Genomic DNA, 21,802 nt, shown 5'->3' with positions numbered 1-21,802 from the left:
CAGCTCATTTTACGGAAGAGGAAACTAAGGCTTAGGCGGGAGCCCAGGGCGAAGCCTAGCCCAGCCTTTTGATCCTTGAGTCCTCTCTCCGAAGGCAAAGATGCTTCCCTTGCACAGAAAAAAGCATGAGGGCTGTAAAAATTAGCCTCTTCCTTTTTTCCCCTGTGTTCACAGGAAGCCCAGAGGGTGGGGATTCCAAGCAGGCAGATGTCAGCTCCCTGACACAATCTCGAAAGCAGAGGTCTTCCTAAAGCATGGCGCCCATTGCCCCATTCCCAGTTCAGAATATTCCCTGACACCCAAGCCTGAGGGAGCAAGGCTCTGGTTTCCACAGCTTAGGACATCGAGCTCCTCTCCAGCTCCATGGCCACCAGCCCCTACCTCACATCCTTCCTTGGCCTCAGCCCTCCAGTTCCCCTTAGCGCCCTTCCCTCCTCTGCCTGTGCACCCTGCAGCCAGGACGACAGTGAAGTGCAGCCAGCATGGGCACAGGGCCAGGCATCAAGAGCCTCATTTAGTGTTGGCTGAACAGAAGCAGCTCAAACATCCCCTCCTCCAGGAAGCTCACAGATTTCTCTTCCCCATGCACTTCCTTCTAAAGTAACGGCTCTGTGCTCCCAGAGCCCTTTGTATAGATCTTTACCAAAGACCCCATCTCTGTACAAAAGAATGGGTCTGACCCAGAGTAACTACTCTCTTATGAAGAAAGGGACGATTATGTGAAAGGATACAGGAGACTTGTTCTGCTGTGGAGCAGTCAGTCTTAGATGGGGTGAGCATCCTGTCATCAGAGGCATGCAAGCAGAGGCTCTCCAAACATCTGTCAGGGATGCCTGGGAAAGAGATCAAGGCAAGGAGCAGAGCATCAGAGTCATGACCTAAAGTCCCTTAAGCTCTACAACCTCAAGCATCTTTGCAACAAGCATAACCTAGATTGTTCCTTTCTGGGCAGGAGCCAGATAAGGTGTGTGTTCCCAGAGGAACCATGGCTTTTTTCCATCCTCCAGGGCAGGAGACAGCAGGGGGCCAGAGCTGGTTACAACCTTTGTGAGGACATCGATAAATTACGTAAATGGGATCTTGGCTGTTCCACATCCCCACTCCCTGCTGCTCTGTCAAAAGAGGTCACCTTGGCTTATGTGAGCAGCCGCTGTGGCACGAAGCAGAGGCCTTGCTCATGTGGCTGGCCCCAAGCCCTGTGTGGGTCCCAGAAGGCTCCCAGACCCTGGAAATACACGGCATTTCAGCTCTCCCACTCCGGCCCTTCCATGCCTGGGAGGTCACTACCTGCCACCCTGGAGCTGGCGCTTAGAGAGCTTGGGGAGCCAGAGATACCTCCCTAGCCTGGCCTGGACCCTGCCTCTGCCTGGCACAGGGTGGCTGGGCTCAGGAGGCGGGATTTTCTCTACAAGCAGCAGGGTAGAGGCTCCAAAGGAGAGAGGCACTTGGGCTGAACTTGGGCCAGTGGCAGGTGGTCAGGGGAGGGACAGGGAGACAGGGCTGGGCTAGGCAGCAACCCCCCATCCCCCACCCCTGGCTTGAGATGGTGGTGTTCTGGGCTGAAAGAACTCTCGGTGGTATAGACAGGGGAGTGGACAGAGGTGATCTCTTTTCAAGGTCAATCCTTGCTCTTAAAATTCCTGAGCACAGAAAGGGGGCCAGCAGGCAGGTCCTGTCCACGGTCAGGTTTTGGACCAGCGTTCTAACCCTGTACTCGTTTGCTAGGCCTGCCATGACCAGGTACCACACATGACAGAACTGTGTTGTCTCAGGCTCTGGAGGCTGGAAGTCTGGATGGAGGTGTTGGCAGGACCGGTTCCTCCCGAAAGCAGTGAGAGCATGTGCAGCCATGAGCTGGTGGTCGGCAGCACCCCGACATATAGCAGCATCGCCCAACCTCTGCCTTCCTCTTCCTGTGATGTTCACTCTATGCGCATGTGTCTGTCCACACCTCCCCTCTTTTTTTTTTTTTTTTTTTTTTTTTTTTTTTGCTATATCTTTGGGCCGCTCCCACGGCATATGGAGGTTCCCAGGCTAGGGGTCCAATCAGAGCTGTAGCCACTGGCCTACGCCAGAGCCACAGCAATGTGGGATCCGAGCCGCGTCTGCAACCTACACCACAGCTCACAGCAACGCCAGATCGTTAACCCACTGAGCAAGGGCAGGGATCGAACCCGCAACCTCATGGTTCCTAGTAAGATTCGTTAACCACTGCGCCACGACGGGAACTCCAACACACCTCCCCTCTTTATGAGGACACCAGCCACACTGGGTGCATTGGCCTTGTCTTAACTTGATCACCTCTCTACAGACCCTGTCTCCAAGAATGGTCACAATCTGGGGAGAAGGTTTCAGTGTATCTTCCAGGGGGACACAATTCAGCCCATCACTTCATCACTCCCTCAGCGCTGGTTTGGCAGGGTGGGGATGAAAGTGAATCCCCAGACACCAGGGTATGCAAGAGAAGGGGGAACAGAATTCAACCCCACCCCCACCCCCAGGTCTAAAATACTTTGGTCTTTTACTACTGGACTTGCTGCCCTGGACATGTCCTTTCCGACTGAAGGATGTTTTACATCAAATATTGCCTTATTATTTTGTTATTTTCACTGCCCAAGTGTAAGCATCACTTGTTCAGTTGATCTGTGCTGTGTGTAAAGGGCCCTGGCAGCTCCAGGCTGATTTTTGCATCCTAATTGCTGGGCACATCCACACCTGTGCATAGGTGAAGGGAACTGGGAAGGGGGCAGGGGCTTGCCAGCTTCTGATTGGCTGGGTCTGCCCGGGCCTAATTGGCCCAGATGTCAGTCAGTCATTACAGAGAGGGCAGTGGGTGCTCTTTACTCTCACGGGGAAATGTCATGTTTCATATGCAGTCTAGTCGTTTGCATTTATTCTAAGCCACTGTCACATTATGTAAATAAAATGCCCTAAAATGCAATGTCCTTCCCCCCCATGGGGAAAAAAAAAAAAAAAAAAGGCGCTGAAAATACCCGAACGTATTTTTTTGGCTGTGCCTGCAACATGTGGAAGTTTCAAGGCCAGGAATCGAACCCACACCACAGCAGCAACCCCAGCTGCTGCAGGGACAACGCCAGATCCCTAATCCACTGCACCGCAAGAGAACTCTGCACAATCATATTTATCATTGATGCAGGAAATATGCATGTGGAAAAAGCAGGGACAAGATCCTGTGCAGGAGTGGAGTGTTCTGTACTCTTGCCTGGGACTATAACTGCAGGCATGCTTATATTGAAGTCTTTCTCGAAGTCCTTGCCTACATCAGGATAGGCAATGGTTTCATCTTTGGATGGACTATCATGGTTGATAGTGATGGGTGCCTGGGACACTGCAGAAAGGAACTGTGAGACCACATCAGGGCTTAATCAGAGGGTGCTGTGAGATCAGCAATGCCTGCCATGGGCACAGGAAGGAGGGAAGGGTCTATGTGCCATTGGCATCTCCTGGTCATCTAGGCCCCTTACAGTAGAGCTGCCTGTGAGCAGGGCTCACTCTGGAATCCGAGGTGATGCCCACTCCATGGCTCCTGCCCTCTGCCCAGGTCCCAGAAGCCATCCGCAAGTGCCAGCGAGCAGGCATCACAGTCCGCATGGTCACCGGTGACAATATCAACACAGCCCGCGCCATCGCCATCAAGTGTGGCATCATCCATCCTGGGGAGGACTTCCTGTGCCTTGAGGGCAAGGAGTTCAACCGGAGGATCCGCAATGAGAAAGGGGAGGTACGTGGCCCAGTGTGAAGGGTCCTCAGAGGGCTGGCTTGCACGGGGGCCTGGAGGCACGGGTGTGCATGATGGTCCAGCAAGTCAGTCAGTGTGCAGCTCAGAGCCCAGTGACCTAGGCAAGTCCCCTCCCTTCTCCGGGCCTCAGTTTGTTTCCCAGACCCCACCGACCCGCACCCCCATCCCTCTCCAGATTGAGCAGGAGCGAATCGACAAGATCTGGCCAAAGCTGAGGGTGCTGGCTCGCTCCTCCCCCACGGACAAGCACACCCTGGTCAAAGGTAAGACTTGGGCAGGGGTGGGCAGCTCTGAGGCCCAGGCACCAGGCCTCCCTGCGCCTTTCTGTCCTGGAGCCTTCAGCTTCTTTCCAGCACAGAAGGGACTCCTGCCTGGGGCTCCCCACCCCTGGGGACACCCATGCCTTGTCCTCATTGCAGCCCGGGGGATGACCCTACCTTGTCCCATTTCTGCAGGCCGCAGGGAGATGAGGAGGTGGTGAACCTTATCCCTGGGCCCCTCTCCCATAAGTAGCCATGGTCCAAAACTCTCATGGCCTGAGGACTGCATGGGGCCTGCAGACAGGTGTTGTTTGAGTGCTGTGTCTTTTTTACTGTTCAGTCTGAATGACTTGATACAGACCCTGCTTGCTGCCATTTGATGCCGTCTTCACCACTATTGTGTTACACTCAGTCTACTTCCTTTGCTTATGTTCTTAGTCTGGCCCCAGAGCTTGCAAGTCTGAGACCCTGGGTCTGCCTGGTCTCTGAGGCCATTAACTAACCTATGTAACCAAAACCCCAGGGACAGGCTATCCTGGGAACAGCAACCTGACAAATGAGGCCAAAAGCCAGCATCCTTCTTTCCTGAGTCCCTCCAGAGGAAGGACACATCACTTGCTGAGCCCATCTAGCTGGCCAGATGCTGGGCACTTTCAGGGTCACACAGGCCTGGGTCTAAGTCCTGGTTCTGCCCCTGACCTGCTGTGTGCCCAGCCTTGGGACTCAACTTTCCCATCTATAAAATGGCCATGAGGGGAGGTTTCTGGCTGAGGTCCTTCTGAGGGCTTCTCAGATTCCTCTCCCAAAGGTATACTACCTACACATATTGATGGAGGCAGATCTGGCCTTGGAACACAAAGACGGAGCCCCACACCACAGGTACCCACTCAGGAGACCCCCCACCCATCCCTCTTTCTTATTCAATCACTCATCTATTCCTCCACTCATCTCTTGATCAGTGTTTACTGAGGATCTAGTAGGCCCCAAGCCCTGCTCTTGGCTGATGTGATCTTTCCTTCTTGGAATTCATGGTCCCAGTTTTATCCAGCAGACATTAAATATGTGGTTTCCCCACATAAAGCTAAAGGATACACTGGGAGAAGAGAACAGTGGTCTTGGGCCCCCTCCTCTGACTTAACCTGAGGGTGTCAGATCACAGGCCATGGAAGGCAGGCTGGGGGGCCAGGGGAAAGGGCCTTTTTCAGGCAGAAAGAGAATTGTACTATGAAAGCCCAGAGCAAAGATTTCCAGGCACCTTCAAGGGGTGGAAAGAAGTTCAGCGGGCTGGGCCGGGACCCCAGTCAAAAGAGGGAGGCAGAGGAGGAGGCCAGAGAAGGAGGTGCCAGCCTCCAGCGATGCAGGGCCTTGAGTGCCAGACCAGTGACCTGCACTGTTAGCCCAGGCAGGGAGCCACCGAGGAGGGGGTATGAAGGGGCAGCATTGGTTTAGAAAGCGCCCTGCTGCTGTGTGGAGAGTGGCCTGGAAACAGAGGGACCACCAGGATTGTCCAGCTGTGAGAGGTGACACTGGGCAGAGGTGGGGACCATGCAGGGGGGCTGGAAATGGGCGGTTTGAGAACTCTTCCTGGGGAGAAAAGGCCTGGGGGTGAGGAAGTGGGTGTCCAGGGCTGCTCCTGTCTACACCTGCTTGAGAGCCTGCCGCATGGTTTACCAGGGGCAGTGGGGTGTTAGGAGTCACATGAGAAGGGACAGGTTTGAGGGGAAATGATGCACTGGGTTGCAGAGGCTGAGCTAGAGGCCCTCTGATATCCAAGTGGAGCTGTCCAGGCTCAGGAGAGAGGGCTGGCCCCTGATAAAGATGCAGGCAGGATGTGGCCACCAGGGAAAGCAGAGAGCTGCTGAACCCAGGAACCTCCCACCTGAGCAGCAGCAGAGGCTCAGGTCTGTCACCAAGAAGAGATGGTCAGAGCAGTCAGAGGGCCAGCAGGAACAGTGGAGTCCAGGAGGACCAGGAAGGCAGCCTACAGAGGGGGAGGTGTGGTCACGGTGTGAATGACAGCTGAGAGGTCCAGAGACAGGACAGGGACAATAGGAAAGGGCCGCAGGAAAGTGGTGGGAAGGGGTACTCCCAGCTCCCCCCTCTATCAGGAGTCATAGGAGAGCCATGCCAGCCTGGAGGGGCCACAGGGAAAACATTGGCCCCCTCCTTGCCTTCTAGAAGCATCCAGGCAGGCCAAGGGAACCTGTGGGATGAAGGCCTCAAATGCCAAGTAGACAGAAGTTATATCATCTGGGGAAGGGGACCAGCTCAGGAGAGGGGAGACCGGCTGCGGGGAACAGCTGGGACAACTCCCAGCACACAGGCCCTGGAGCTGGGCCTTGAAGAGAGTGGAACTATGACCATTACGAGGAGCTGAGAGGAGAGGGGGCTTGAGGGTACAGTGCCCAGGTCAGGGAGCTCATTCCCTCATTCCAGAGGCCACTGCTGTTTGCCAAGTGCAGGCCATGTGTGGGAGCTGCAGCGGTCTGATTTGGGTGGGCAGGGGTCCTCAGGTGTCCCAAAAGCTTCCCAGGGAAAGTAGCATCCAAGTCGAGACTACAGGTGCGTACCAGGGACGGCAGGCCTAAAGAATGGCCTGTGCAAAGCCGGGCAAGCGGCCAGATCAGTGGGGGTGGGACCGAGAGCCAGCACAGCAGAAACACAGCCTGGGTGTGGTGGGGACAAGAGAAGGGATCAGAGTGGGCCTGACTGCCGAGGACCATGTGGGTGGAGCCAAGGGCAACATCCTGAGGCCAGGGAGCAAGGACTCAGATGTTAGAAAGGCCCTGGGGCCCCTGATGGGAGGGGAGCCCAGGGTTAGTGAGAGCAGGTGTGAATTGCTGGTGGTGGAGGGGATAGGGACAGAGAGGAATAGAAGGATCCTGGTGGGGTTTCGGAGCCAGGACCCGCTGGCCCAAGTGGTGTGTCTGACATGGGGAAGAGGAGAGGGCCCTGTCAAGGCTGATACTGGAATCTCTGTCTTGCCGTGGACATCTCAGCTTGCACAGCTGCAAACCCCCCCCCACACACACACAGTGACAGCTTCTTTCACCTTCCCTCTTCCACTGGTCCCAGCTTGGTGACATGGGCCACGTGTCATCTGTCCACTCTGTTAATTGCTGAAGGCTTTGCTGAGGATGAACGTCTGAAGAGCAGTCATTGGCACATGGCACAGGCCAGGCCTCCTCAGGCATGACTGGCCCTCCCAGGCAGAAGGTGCCAGGGGCATAGATGGTAGGCACCCAGGCAAACCTTGGTGCCCCCAGAGGACAGAGGCACCCCAGAGGTACAGGCAGAGGGGAGGTGAATCTGGACAGTGTGGCCTGCAGAGAGCAAAGAGGAAGCTGGAGAGGCGACAGTCCCAGAGCACAGAGGGCTGTCATCCAGCCTGGGCCAAGGGGCCCCAAGCACCCTGCAAGCTTCGGGACCTGTGGGCAAGTCGGGAGCTGTGGGCAAATCAGAAGCTGGGAAGAAGCCCGACAGGAGGGGTGGCAGGCAGGGGCCCAAGAGGAGGCTGTGCCCAGCCTGGGGCCCTCCCGGGGGGCTGCCCCTGCCCCCAAGTGTCCCAGGGTCCTGAGCACATGCACCCGCCCGCCCGCAGGTATCATCGACAGCACGCACACGGAGCAGCGGCAGGTGGTGGCTGTGACAGGGGATGGCACCAATGACGGGCCTGCACTCAAGAAGGCTGACGTGGGCTTCGCCATGGTAGGAGCTGGCGCGGGGCCTGGGCGGCATCCAACAGGAGCTCGCAGGCGGGGTTAGGGGACATGGGCCCCAGGGCCTCAAGTAGGTGGCACAGGACCCCCAGTGCACACTCACTGTGCAGCCTCCATCCACCTGGTGCTCCAGGTGCTCTTGAGGCTCAGCCTGCCCCCCGCCCCTCCCCAGGTATCCCGGAAGGGTGGGGGTGGGGGCTTCCTGCAGTGATGAGTCTGGGGGAGGATGGAGGAGGGAGTGGAAGGGCCAGGGAGAAGCTTCCTGAAGGCAGAGAGTTGGCCTCACGGCTGGGTCTGTGAGGAGCAGGTGTGTGGCTTGCATGTGTGTGTGTATGCACACATGTGCCCCATGTGGTCTGGCAGTGCTGGAGGTGGGTGTGTGTACGTGGGGGGAGGTTGTGTAGGGGTGAGGACAGTATTGCTAGAGCTGCAGGCGTCTCCAGTCGCCCCACCCAGGCTCCTGTCCCCATCCCCACAGGGCATCGCTGGCACAGATGTAGCCAAGGAGGCCTCGGACATCATCCTGACGGATGACAACTTCAGCAGCATCGTCAAGGCGGTGATGTGGGGCCGCAATGTCTATGACAGCATCTCCAAGTTCCTGCAGTTCCAGCTGACGGTCAACGTGGTGGCCGTGATCGTGGCCTTCACGGGTGCCTGCATCACGCAGGTGGGTCCTCTGGGGGGTGGGCAGGGCAGAGCAGGCTGGAGCCTGGGAAGGGTGCACACCCACACCGGGCCTCCCCAGGTTGTCACACCTCCTTGCTGGGGGCTGGGATCTCCTTCACAGACCTCAGGGGCAGGTGACAGCCCCACAGAGTAGAGGAAATGAGGCTCCGAGAGGTGGCAAGATTTGCTCAGGGTCACCTCCCTGTCTGCCTGACTCAGGCACAAGCCTAGCCCTTGCTCCAGGAGGCCAGAGAGGGGGTCCTCCAGGGAAGCAGGGCCCTGGCCACAAAGAAGGCCAGAGGAGGCAGGAGTGGAATAGGCAGCTGGATAGGACGAAGAAGCTGGCAGGGAAACTGAGCAGAAACTGAGGCTCTGAGGATGGTGGGCCAGGCGCCAGCCATTGCTCCAGCAGCCTCCCACCTCTGCCCAGGAGCTGAGAAGCAAGCTTTCAGGGAGAGGGCAGATGTTCCCAGCAAGCTTGTGTGCAGATATGCTCCTGGGCCACAGGAGACCCAGAGGCCCAGAAGCCAGCAACGTCCTGAAGAGCCATGTGGCTCTGGGGATGCTATCTCCCCCGTCGTGTTCTGAGTCCTTGGGGACGCACATGGCGGCACTCAGGACCCCAGCCCCAAGAGTGAGAGCCCTGGGGAATGGCTGTGGGGTTCCCTTCTGCTCTCAAGGGCCTTCTCTCCTGGTTGTGGACAAGAAGCTCCCTCTAGTGGTGGTGTGGGGACACTCCCACGGCACAGCCACTCACACCAGGCTACTTGGAGACCAACTGATGCCAAATGGGGAAACTGCAGTGCCAGGAGGACTGTCAGTTTGCCCAAGGTCTTGGATTGAGTTGGTAGTAGGGCTCTGAATTACTTGGTGGGGAGTTGGAGGCTCTGACCACACAGCACATGTAATCTGAGGAGGCTGATGGGGAGGAAGAAACTGAGGGGAGTGGGGGGCGTGACTGAGCTGGTTCGGAGATGGGAGCAATGGCCTGGAGGAGGGACAGTGATAAACATCTAGGAGGTGGATGAGTGTGTGAGGTGGAGGTGGAGGGGCCTCAGGAGCCGCACTGAGAGGAGAGGGGGCAAGGACCAGCTCAGTCCAGGCTCTTGGGTGTATAGAGACTGAGGGCTTCCTGGAGGGGGTGTTCTACCCGTGAATGAGGCTAAAGTCACAGGGCGAGGTCTGGGCTGGAGGGAGGGAATGTGGGAGAGAGGTGGGCACCTACATCTGGGGGCACAGATGTGGTGGGGGAGGGGCAGGACTGAGGAAGGGGCCAGGAGAGCACAGATTAAAGGGCAGGGGAAGGAATTCCCATTGTGGCTCAGCAGTAGTGAACCCAACAAGTATCCATGAGGACGTGGGTTCAATCCCTGGCCTTGCTCAGTGTTTTAACGATCCAGCATTGCTGTAGCTGTGACGTAGGCCGGCAGCTGTAGCTCTGATTTGACTTCTAGCCCGGGAACTTCCATATGCTGATGGTGCAGCCCTAAAATAAATAAATAAATAAATAAAATGCAGGGGAAGAGGTGCCCTGGGGGAGCTGGAGAAGAAAGCTTCAGAGAGAAGGACGATGGGCCTGGGGTTCAGGGGTGCCAGAGAGAGACAGAACCAGGCACGATGGCGAGGTCAGTGAGATGAGGCTGGACAATGATTCCCCGTTTGTAACAAGCAAGGCCTTGATGACCTTGGAGAAAGGCATTTGGGGGCTTGGAGATGTGACAAAGGGGAGGACAAGTGGATTCAGGCACTCGAGCACTGCAGATCACGTTAGGACTGTGCACAGAACGGTATTGAATATGTGATCCCAGTCTCAGCCAGAGAGAAGTGTGGAAGGATCCACACCAGAATATGGACGGCGGGACCAATCAGTGGTGAGATTGTTGATGAGTTTTAGCTTCTTCAGTACCTTACTTGCCAAAATTTTCTACCAGGAAAATACATTATTTGAAGGAGTCATAGATACACACAATAATTGCTTAAAGTAAAGATAAGCAGTAAAGGGAAATTGGGTGATGGTGTAAAGAGGACAGGGTCCCAGGCATTGTTTGTGGGACAGGAGAGGCCTGAGCCACTGACGGTTGAGGGGAAAGAGGCAGCAGGAATCAGCAGGGTCTGTGCTGGAGGTGGTTGTTGGAGGGATCTTGACCTTAGCCTAGAGGAGAGATGCGTCCACAGGCGCTGAAGAGAAGCAGGGAAGATGGCAGCGATGTAGCTAAATTTACTGGAGGGCAGGGAACCGTGGCTCTCAGACCTGGGGCTCGGTTCTCTCTTTAGGAGAGAAGACAGGGCTGAGCTGGGCAGGTCTGGGCCATTCTCCAGAAAATGTCTAGCAGACTGCTCTGGGCCCACTCAGGAGCCCAAGGGGGTGGCCAGGGAAAGGAGACACGCCCACAGAGCCAGCCTTATGGCTCCAGCAGGAAACCACTGACGTGACAAGGAGGAGCCCAGGTGGCCCCCCGCCGTGACCTCCCTCCCCACCTGGTATCCCCAGGACTCCCCTCTCAAGGCCGTGCAGATGCTCTGGGTGAACCTCATCATGGACACGTTCGCCTCACTGGCTCTGGCCACCGAGCCGCCTACCGAGACCCTGCTTCTGAGGAAGCCGTACGGCCGCAACAAGCCCCTCATCTCGAGGACCATGATGAAGAACATCCTGGGCCACGCCGTCTACCAGCTCACCCTCATCTTCACCCTGCTCTTTGTTGGTGAGTCCCCCACCCCGCCCACCGGGGACACCATGGCCTTGACCCAGCGCTCTGGATTCACAGCCGCCTGCCTGTTTGCTGATGAGGTAATGGAGGCCCAGGGAGGTGAAGTTCATTGCTCGGGGTCACAGTGAATTTTTTTTTTTTTTGGTCTTTTTGCCTTTTCTAGGGTCTCTCACGTGGCATATGGGGGTTCCCAGGCTAGAGGTTGAATCGGAGCCATAGCCACCGGCCTATGCCACAGCCACAGCAACACAGGATCCAAGCCACGTCTGCGACCTACACCACAGCTCTCGGCAACGCTGGATCCTCAACCCACTGAGCAAGGCCAGGGGTTGAACCCACAACCTCATGGTTCCTAGTCGGATTCGTTAACCACTGCACCACGATGGGAACTCCCACACAGCGAATCTTGGGCAGGGCCAGGCCCTGGTCCTCCCAGGTCTGGCCAACCCCAGAGCCAGGGCTTTTCCACTGATGACAGCTCTGGGCACTGTAGACACACCTCCTGCCAGCCCCACAGGAGCCTGAGTTTCAGAGGGAGTGACCAGCCCTTCCCTGATCGTTCCCACACTTGATCCCTGCCCCATGCTGTTTCCACAACACTTCCATTGAGGCCACCTCCTGTGCCACCATCCCCAGGATAGTGGAGGCCCCAAACAGAGAGGGAGGTGCCTTGTCAAAGGGCATGTAGCCTGTCTGAGGTGGCATCTGGGCCGAGACCAGGCCTGGCTGGGACAAAGCCTGACCTGTCTTCCAGGTGCTTCAGAGATGATCGGGCAAAGCCTACCCCTGGCACCTGGAGAGGCCCAGAGACAGGCAGGGACCAGCCTATGGTCATACAGCAAGGGGGGCCCAGCTCGGAGTCCCCCACCTAGGCAGGCTTCCTCCATGTGAGCCTCCTCTAGCTGAGCTTCCAGAGCCAACCAGCCCTTGCCCTCAAAGTCCAGAGTACGGATGGGGGGGGTCCCGTTCCTCAAAGGACAGTTTCCTCTTCTGTGGTGTTGGCAGGATGGCTATAAAGAGGGTCATGAGAAGCCCTAGAGGCTGTTAGGGGAATGCAAACCCAGGAGGCACTCGAAGAGAAAGCTGTCAGGCTGGGGACCGGCAGGGAGGGCAGGCTTCTGGTTTACTTGCTGGCTTCCCCACATAAGCACCTGCTCTGGGCAGTCCTGGATTCAGCTAGACCCCTCACACTTGGAAAACCCCACAAGTGCTCCTGGTACCAGCTTAGGCAGCTTTGCAAAAGGATGCAGGACCGCATCAGGCATGCCTATGGTGGGTGTCTGTACAGCCACACAGAGCTGTGCCCCCTGATCTACCATGTGACAGCTCCCATTGTAAGAGAATGAGCCAGCCTGGCCTGGAAGCCCCAGCCTCCATAGAAGAATTGGTATCTCCTATAACAACCCCTGAAATTCCAGGGGTCTCAGCAAGAACATGCTCAGTTACAAGCAGCAGCACTCTCAGGTGGGGGGGACCCAAAGCCGTGGCCGCCCACCAGCTATTCCAAGGTCACCGTCCCTGCTCCCAGTTCAGATGAGTTTGCTAGCCAGGGTGGCTTTTTTTAAGCCATGTTGCCTCATCACACAGCTGGCAGCCCACCTTTATCAAATTTCCACAGAAAAAGTGGAAGAAAATTCCCCCAAGGCCTGTCTGCCCTAGAGGAGAAAGGGTTTTGTTACCTCTTCACTTATGTCCCACAGCACAGGCCCACCCCACCCCCCAGTGTCCAAGGAGCCCCTCCCACATCTGAGTGACCCACCCAGCTGCTCAGAAGAAGCCCCCACGCAGAGCCAGGGGTCCCCCTCCCCTGCCCCGGCCCTCAGCCCATCTCCCACCCCCTTGGCTTGGCAGGCGAGAAGATGTTCCAGATCGACAGTGGGAGGAATGCACCCCTACACTCGCCACCCTCCGAGCACTATACCATCATCTTCAACACCTTCGTCATGATGCAGCTCTTCAATGAGATCAACGCCCGCAAGATCCACGGCGAGCGCAACGTCTTTGACGGCATCTTCCGGAACCCCATCTTCTGCACCATTGTGCTGGGCACCTTCGCCATCCAGGTACCAGGCCCCCACCCTAACCTGGCCGGGGTGGGCAATGAGCAGCGGGCAGCCGGAGCCCCTCAGCAGTGCCCTGAGAGCCCAGACCTCTGAGCTGGCCCCTGATAGCCTGTCTGTCTGTCTCTCTCTCCCTTTGCTCCCTTTGACCTCCAGATAGTGATCGTGCAGTTTGGGGGGAAGCCCTTTAGCTGCTCTCCGCTACAGCTGGACCAGTGGATGTGGTGCATATTCATCGGGTTAGGAGAGCTCGTTTGGGGCCAGGTAAGTGCTGGGCGGATTAAAGGAGGTGCCTCTCGGCAGAAGAAGGGCAAGCATACGGGACAGGGAATCTGGGAGCCCCAGAAATGGGCCCTGGCTCTGCCATGGACCAGCTGTCTGGGCCTGGGCAAGGCTCTCCCCATCTCTGGGGATCAGAGCCATGGGGGTCGGCCCAGGTCTGAAACAGTGGTCCTGTGAGTATTACCACTATAACTTTTACTTCTGGCTATATACTACTGATTCTGTTATTTACTTCATATTTTCTTTTAGTCACATCTTTTTACTGAAATTGATTTCAAAAAGCAATGTATATTACTAATATGACTGAAAAATCAATATGACTGGAAAACCAATATTGCTTGTCATAAACAGAAATTAACAAAGAAAAGTATAACAACAATGTTTCGAAACTCTAACTAGAGGATCTGGTCAGCCCAGGCTCAGAGCCTGAAGCTGGTTCATTGTCATCAAGGGTGTTACAGGTGGTGTGACACCAAGCAGAGACTCTTTCAGAAAGCTCGGAAGAAGCATGAGAGATGCAAACCCTGCCTTATCTCAGTGCTGTGTCTGCAGCCATCTGTGACCCTCCCAGGCTTTTAGGGACCCTGAGCTGGGTCCTCTCTATGGGCCCTTCAAGCTATGACCCCAGAACAATCTCCCACCAGTTCCTTTCCCTACTTTGCCCCAGTTCCTCACATGTACCATCATGGAAATTGCAGCTGCAGCATAAAAGCGCCTGATTAGGACATGGTACCCGGTATTGGATCCAGCCAATGGGGGCCGCAACAGGCCTCAGAGATTGGTCTTACCTTTAAGCTGTTTCTTTAAAATTTCTTAAAATTTCTTTAAAAAAAAAAAGTAGGGAGTTCCCGTCGTGGCGCAGTGGTTAACGAATCCGACTAGGAACCATGAGGTTGCGGGTTCGATCCCTGGCCTTGCTCAGTGGGTTAACGATCCGGCGTTGCTGTGAGCTGTGGTGTAGGTTGCAGACTCGGCTTGGATCCTGTGTTGCTGTGGCTCTGGCGTAGGCAAGTGGCTACAGCTCCGATTGGACCCCTAGCCTGGGAACCTCCATATGCCACGGGAGCAGCCCAAAGAAATAGCAAAAGGACAAAAAAAAAAAAAAAAAAAAAAAAAAAGTAGAAGAAGGTTTAGTTTCACTCCAAAGAATCTTCTTTAAACATGGACACTTTTTTGGAGAGTTGATAAACAAGGTTAGACTTAGCAACCTCATTCCCTGGGGACCCTCAGGCCTGGCCATCTTTGTTCCCCTGGGGCCTACTCCCTCAGAGAGCCCTGGGCATCAGGTCAGGCAGACTCCTAACACCTAATGGTGATGCCAGTGGGCAATGCCCACCTTAAATCCTTGAAGTCGAGTGTCCAGGCCAACCACTGTCTATCCATGCAGAAGATGTGACTTCTGCCACCCCAGCTTCCCCAGAGAGCCTGCTTCTCAGGCCTCAGCACCATGGACAGGTCCTTTGGAGGCTGCGTGAGTGTGAAAGCCTAGCCCCTTCCCAAAGTGCCTTCCCTTTCTGGGAGGGCAGCCATTCCAAAGGTCCCAGGATTGACTGCCCCCAAATCTCTGAGCCTTGAGCCTCTGTTGCCTGGGATTGGGTACCCCAGGCCCAACAATCTCAGGAAGAATGAGCCGAAGAACTGAGGGCCAACCATAAGACAGGCTGCAAGGGCCAGCAACGTAGACAGACCATCTCTCTTAGTCCTTAGACTCTGAGAACTGCCTTCGGCTTTCCAGATGCTCAGAGAGCTTCAGTGACTTGCCCAAGGTCACACGGCCAGTTAGTCTGGGGTATTCAAAGTTACATGTGTCCAACTCCTAATTGTTTCCCACAGTGTCCCCCAACTCTGAATGGGCAGTGAATTAAAAAGCAAATTTAAAAGAAATGTAAAGATTGATTTGAGAAAGGGATGAGATAAGGAGTGAAATGAATGCAGCTGGGTAAATAGGTAGGAAGAGTGGGCAGGAGGGAGGGAGTCTGACTGGGGACCAGTCCCCTTCCCTGACGGATGGGCCCCCCGCAGGTCATCGCCACCATCCCAACCAGCAGGCTCAAGTTCCTCAAGGAGGCGGGCAGGCTCACACAGAAGGAAGAGATCCCAGAGGAGGAGCTCAACGAGGACGTGGAGGAGATTGACCACGCTGAGCGGGAGCTGCGGCGGGGCCAGATCCTGTGGTTCCGAGGCCTGAATCGGATCCAGACCCAGGTACAGGAGGCTCCCGGGGCTAGGCCCATGCCCAGCAGGGCAGGAAGTAGCAGAGACGAGCAGAGGTGGGGTCCAGACATGCTCTCAGCATCTCACCAGCCTCCTGTCACCCAGTTCCCCCCACACACTCTGCCGGGCAGCCTCCTCAGGAATGTTCTCCCTCCCCCTCCCCCTGGAAAGGGGTCAGACTGGGGCCACACCCACTGTAGGCTGTGGGGCAGTGAGTGAGGGGCTCCTGTCAGGCTTGCAGAGGGGACCATGGAACAGGGCTGCTGGGCAGCCACCAGAAGGGTCAAGCAAGGCTGGAGACTGGTCCGCCTGAGGCCAGGATAGCAGCTTCAGGCCAGGGTGGGCCCCAGATTCTCCCAGCCAGGAGGTCCAGGCCACGGGAGGGCTCAAGATACCCCCCTCTCCCAGTGAGCATTGAGGCAGCTCTGGGGTGCAAACCTCAGTATCACACATGCATACATGCACTCACACACACACCAAGGACACACATGCAAATCACACGTGCAGAATATGTATCCAGCCAAAAGCAGGCTTCTTCCCCAGAATGGAGACGCCTGGCCACCATGTGACACATGCCTCAATCATGCGGCCGCCACACACACGAGCCCCCAATTCACAGTGCCTCTGCCTGGGTCAGGGTTCCAGTTCACAGGGTGCTTTCACAGCCCTGCAGGATGAGGAACAGCGGAACCAAGACACCCAGAGACAGTCAGCCTCTTGCTCAGCCAGCCTGGAGAGCTGTGCTAGGAAGTTCATGGCTGCTCCACCCATGCCCTCACACTCTGGGAAGTGTTTCAGGGCCCCCACCTTGAGGCTGTGGCCCTGCATTCCTCTGTGGCCCACCCCTGCATTCCCATCCTGTGCAACAGAAGCAGATCACCAGGGCTGCCTCACACCCCACAGGGCACTATCCCAAATATCACCTCATAGGCCTTTCAGGCCCCCTGAGACGTAGGTATGCTCCCCTCCACTGAAGGAGTAGTGACTGAGATTCAGGAGACAGCCCTTTCTGAGAGCTGGGTGGGGGGTCCAGGGTGCAGATCCCCCAAGTCTCCTGACAGACAGCAGCCTGGGCTCTGGAACCCCAGCGGCCAGCCCTCCTGGCAACCCCCACCCCCCATTTTCCCAGAGGGCCCGGAAGCTCTCAGTGTGCACAGCTCTGGTGCTGTCACCAGCCCAGCCACAAGGCCTTTCAGGAGGACACCAGGACGGTAGTTTCTTGAGTGGGCACAAGGTCTATTCAGCCTGACTCTTAAGGACCCCTAAGTGGGCCAGTACTTTGACACTTACAGCTGACCTGCCCAGTAGGTGGCCTTGACTCTTCTGAAGGACAGGAGACTGCCTCAAAGCAGTGATTTGCCCAAGGTCACCTAGCTCACAAGTGACAGAGCTGGAGTTTGGGCCAAGGACTATCCACCCCAGAGCCCCCACCCCACCCCTCTGGCCCCACCCCTGGTCAGGGGTTGGGGGGCAGTGGCTAAGCACCCCCTCTGCCTCCAAACACCATGTTTAATGCCCCCACAACCCCCGGCCCAGCCCACTGGCCCCTGAGCCGCTAGAGCAGGACCAAGGCCAGACCCCTGCATCCCCCGGGCCCTGGGGGCCCAGGCGCCTGAGCTGAGCAGACGTCTCTCAGAGCCTTGGAGCGTGTCTGGTGTTGTTTAAGTGGCGTGTCGTCTTGCCGTGGCTGCGGCTGTCCTCGTGGCGTGCCACCTGTCCGTCGTGCAGCTGTTGTGTCTGTTCTTCTCGCAACTTGTCTCGTTCTCTCCTCCGTTGCAGATTGAAGTAGTCAATACTTTCAAGAGCGGGGCCTCCTTTCAGGGCGCCCTGCGGAGACAGTCCTCCGTCACCAGCCAGAGCCAGGACGTAGCCAATCTCTCTAGCCCTAGTCGCGTGTCGTTGTCCAATGCTCTTTCCTCTCCGACCAGCCTTCCTCCTGCTGCAGCTGGGCGTGAGTGTGACTCCTTCCCACTTGGGGGCACCGACGCCAGCGCCGGGCGGGCAGGCGGGCAGGGGCCGGGGCGCCTAGGACTCGGGGTTGGGGGGAGCCGGTTGAGGTTAGGCCCAGGGGGCTGAGGGGCCCCAGCTGTCGAGGAAGGTCCCAGGTGGTCAGCAGATCACAGCCAGGCATGGGGTGGCAGTCCCTTGGCGGGCCAGGGTCTCCTGGGGTCAGAGTCGACGAAGTAGTCAGGGGGTCGTGAAGGTCACGAGTGGTCAAAAAGTCTGGGTCAATCAGAGGATTACTATCAGCGAGGGAGGTTTCAGTGATCAAATGTCACAGTCCACCACTGGGTCATGGTGGCAAAGTAGGGGGGCATGGAGTGTCCCAGTCAGTGTAGGCTCGTCGTTGGTCAGGAGAAGCCTGTCTCATGAGGGCCAGGGTCAGGGTCAGCCAGGAGGTCACAGTCTTGCAGTCGAAATCAAGGGAAGAGTTATTGTGGGTCAAGGGAGAAAAGGCTCTCAAAGGTCACAGTCTGCCATAGTGAGGTCCAGCCATGAGGGGTCACTGTAGGTCAGAGGTCAGAGTTGGTCAGGGAACCCAGGAGCCCAAGGAGATCACAGCCTGGAGGTCCTGTGCCCAGCCGTTCAGACCCCTCTGCCCCCACCTCTTGAACAATTGACAGCATCACCTTCCTTACACACGCTTTTCCCCGCAAGGGAGCTTGGAGCACACCGAGCCCATGCTGAGCCCTTCCTGGAAGGGACAGGGCTCCTGACCATTCATCTTGACCTCAGGTAGAGAACAGTGGGGCTGACAGCTGGCGTAAGGAACCTGGACAAACCCTAGGCTTCCTGCCTTCCCCATCTGAGGAATGGCCTGGGACCCCCCACACCTCTGTCCCATCCCTCCCATCCGTCCTATGAGTTCAGCTCCTCACACCATGGCTGCTGACCCGGGTTGCTCATCTATGGCCTTGTCTAAATCTTTATGAAGCCCACACAGCTTTGGGCCCCTCGTTCAGAAGAAGGAGAGGTTTCTAGATACCACCAGCCTCTCCGCCCCCATCTCCAGTTGTCCCCCACCACCACCACTGCCAGGAAACCCCAGACTGGTCCTCTCGCGTTGTCATTCTCTTAGGCAGCCCTCAGGCTCCTTTGATGAGACTCCAGACCTCCCCTCCCGACACTTCATCGGGTGCCCCTCCCCCTCCCAAGCACAGATCACCCCAAATACACATCCTCTGCTTCTGGGCAGGAGGGGACCATGTGTGGGTGGGAACGAAGCCAAGCCCTCAGGGAGGCAGCACAAGCCACACTGCACTGTTGGGGCGTGTGCTCACATGCCATGACCTTCCCATGGGCACAGTGCCAGGTTTGCAAGGTGACAGAAGGGAAAAAAGGGGGGAGAGCCCCTGCGTTCATTCATCAACACAAAAACAGCCATGGAGAGGCCAGACCAGCCAGGTGGGATAGGCCCGTGTTGGAGCAAATGGCCTCTGAGTCACATTTCCATGGGACGTTGTCACCAGGAAATCACTGCCAGGCTTTCTCAGGGCACAAGACACTGTTCCCACCCTCTCCCCTTCACACCTGAGAGCCCAAGTCTCTCTTGGAGGCTCTTGCACTGCTCCTGTGGCAGCCGGCAGCCTAGCCCCTGTCTTGCAGCGCAGTGACCAAAAGTGCTCAGTGTTGGGGAGCTCCTAGAGGAAGGGTCCCCTTTTGCCAGTTCCCGCCGCCCTCCCCATTCCTCCAGCCTATCTGACTGCCAGAAGGTGACCTCTGGGCCCAGGCTCAGTTCTTTGTCCTCCCCGTTCAGACTCTTTCTTGAAGCTTTGCAGTGGCCTGCCCAGAACTCACGGCACCCACGCAGCCTCTCCTGAGGTTCAGTCCCGCATCCGAGCTCTCACTGTTTCAAAGAAAGAGTGCAGTCATCTTGAACCTTTTCTTCTGTCCTTCATCAGTCCATTCATAAGGCCAGTCCTGGGCCAGCTAGATCTCAACACTTTGCCTTTGGAGAAATGCCCGTTTCTCCCTGGCCTCAGTTCCCCTCTCCAAGCCAGTCTCCTTCCAGGCCACATTAATCCCTTTCTGCCATGGTGACCCAACTTTGGAACAGCCTTTGAGAAGCAGCCTCTAGGCCTTTCCCACCATCCATCATTCTCTGGGGTCAAGGGCAGGTCAAGCATGAGGCCCTCTGCCAAGAGCCACCTTGCCTCTACCCCAGGCATCACACCTCCTCAGGAATCATCAGTAGCATTCCTACCCAATATTGTAGAATCCAGCCTGTAATCTGGGGCCCTTTCTTGGGCATGGGGTCTCCAAAAAAGTCTGGTTCCAAACGGGATCACAAACTCTGTAGTTTTAATACGCACATTTTGGGGCAACACAGTCATGATGTGAACTCAAATATCCCCTGGTCCCCCCTTTGCTCGAATAGTTTCTAGAACAGTGTCACCTCCTCTGGTCCCCAGGGACTCTGAGGGATACCATCTAGATACCAGGAAGGGTCCCTTCAGAAGCCAAAAGACTTTCATCCCACAGGGTGTGAAGCAGGTGTTTAGGGAGTAAGAGAAGGGGCCCTGAGTAGGTGGCTGGAAAGGTGGGCTGCTACCTGCCTCTTTGAGCAGGATCTTCTTCCTGGGATTCTGCAGTAGAGGAAGGGGCTGCATGCATGTTGAGTCCAAAATAACTGGGGTCTCCTCTAGAAGAGGTCACACCGCTGTCCCCTGGGCTGTCAGAAGTGACCACAAAGGTTTAGGGCAGGGTGGCACATCTAGGGCTGAGGAGCCCCCCAAACACATCACACACCCCTCCCCTGGCACCCCTGTAGGAGGAAGGACCCCAAGCAGACAGATGCATGTGATCACAGGACAGTCTGGTCAGACTGGCATCTGGAATGTTCAGGAGGAAACTCTGGTCCACTCTCTTGTTCTCATCTTATGACTTACTCCAAAGCAGGTTTGGCTTTTTCCCCCCAGAAACTTAATGGTACCCCTCTAATGCCTTACATTCAAGCCTTACCCAACATCTTCCAAAGCAGTCTCCCACATCCTTCACTCAACATATACCTCACAACGGAAATGTGCAGAGAGAAGCTCTGCCAATATCTTCATTTAACTGAGAAAGATACTGAGGCTCGGAGAAGCAGACTGACTTGGCCAGGATCACGTAGCACATAAGTGGCAAGAGGTCTGACTCCAAAAGCCTTCATTTTTCCCACCATCCACACCACTGTCTAGACAAGCCACAGATCTGGAGCCCACAGAGGTTGAATTTCCATTGTGGAACCAGTGCCCATGCCCACAGCCCCATCTAGTGAACAGGAGCCACTGCCCTAGGGTCTAGACAGCCTGGAAGCCATTTCTCCACTTGCATTCACCAGCCCAGCAGGGATGGAGGAGGAGGGTGCCTTCCCATGGGTGATGGGAACAGAATTGACCATTCAGCTCCTGGATTCAAGGCCAAGCTACACAGCCCCTCTCTCTTATTCTCACTAATTCCTACTATATCTCAAGCCACCTTTGTATTTAGCAAATTCATAGCAGCCTCCATGAAGGTCCTACTTCTTTGAACCAAGCGGGCCCAGGGCAGCAGGTTCCCAACCCCAGGTAGGCCTATTCTGGACGCCGTACCCCACTAGCTAGGGCACGTCCACTCCCACTTGCCTTCAGATTCCTGGTTCTGAGCACTGCTGGGGTGAGGAGTTTGCATCTCTTAGGGGGAGAAAAGAAGAAGAAGGGAAGGGAAGGAAGCTGGACCTCTCATTAGAATTCTGGTAACCGACTTAGCGCAGCCTTGGGTTGGTGAGAAAACGGCTTGCTTCTGGGTGGGGGGGAGCTCAGACCTCTCCACTGTCTGAATATTCCATGTGTTTGTTTCCCTAGAGGGCTAGAGAACCCTGGACACAGAGTTCAGCAAGAGAGAGTGAAATTAAAAGAGGTTGTGAGTCTTTAACCTTGAGCCTGACATGAATGTGAATCAATCCCAGACTCTTGGCTTCCTTGAAGCCGGGTAAACATTCGAGTATGTCATCCCCAGAGCGGGGCCCGTGCATTTCCTCAGCGCCCCCGACACCCTTTATGCTGATGGAACCAAAACATCTGAAAGCCCCCAGACCGAGGCCCCTGCTTTCTTCCCCCTCAGCCCACGCCCAGACGCGGCTCATGCCAGAACAGCCCAGCACCAG

The 21,802-nt window shown here is 56.3% G+C and overlaps 1 protein-coding gene across 27 annotated transcripts in view; it reads left to right on the top strand.

The window, feature by feature from the left end:
- ATP2B2 (ATPase plasma membrane Ca2+ transporting 2) overlaps positions 1-21,802 on the top strand; it is a 371,725-nt gene that overhangs the window by 342,007 nt on the left and 7,916 nt on the right. For 14 of the 27 annotated variants that reach the window (XM_084989467.1, XM_084989456.1, XM_084989466.1 and 11 more), the window contains 8 exons: positions 3,563-3,742; positions 3,936-4,023; positions 7,622-7,728; positions 8,218-8,409; positions 10,900-11,113; positions 12,971-13,182; positions 13,336-13,443; positions 15,484-15,666. In XM_084989467.1, the coding sequence (XP_084845593.1) occupies positions 3,563-3,742; positions 3,936-4,023; positions 7,622-7,728; positions 8,218-8,409; positions 10,900-11,113; positions 12,971-13,182; positions 13,336-13,443; positions 15,484-15,666 (1,284 nt within the window). Of the gene's footprint in view, positions 1-3,562; positions 3,743-3,935; positions 4,024-7,621; positions 7,729-8,217; positions 8,410-10,899; positions 11,114-12,970; positions 13,183-13,335; positions 13,444-15,483; positions 15,667-17,454; positions 17,627-21,500; positions 21,556-21,802 lie in introns of all 27 variants that reach the window. The other 13 variants (XM_084989474.1, XM_084989470.1, XM_084989472.1 and 10 more) reach the window with 2 other exon arrangements.

Source organism: Sus scrofa, chromosome 13, assembly GCF_054392235.1.
Source record: "Sus scrofa isolate SSC_HxYL_T2T_F1_AM1 chromosome 13, Sscrofa_HxYL_maternal_Yorkshire_Landrace_v2.0, whole genome shotgun sequence".
In the NCBI taxonomy this organism is placed as follows: domain Eukaryota; kingdom Metazoa; phylum Chordata; class Mammalia; order Artiodactyla; family Suidae; genus Sus; species Sus scrofa.
Note: the sequence above shows the minus strand (reverse complement) of the source record. Positions and strands in the feature narration are given on the sequence as shown.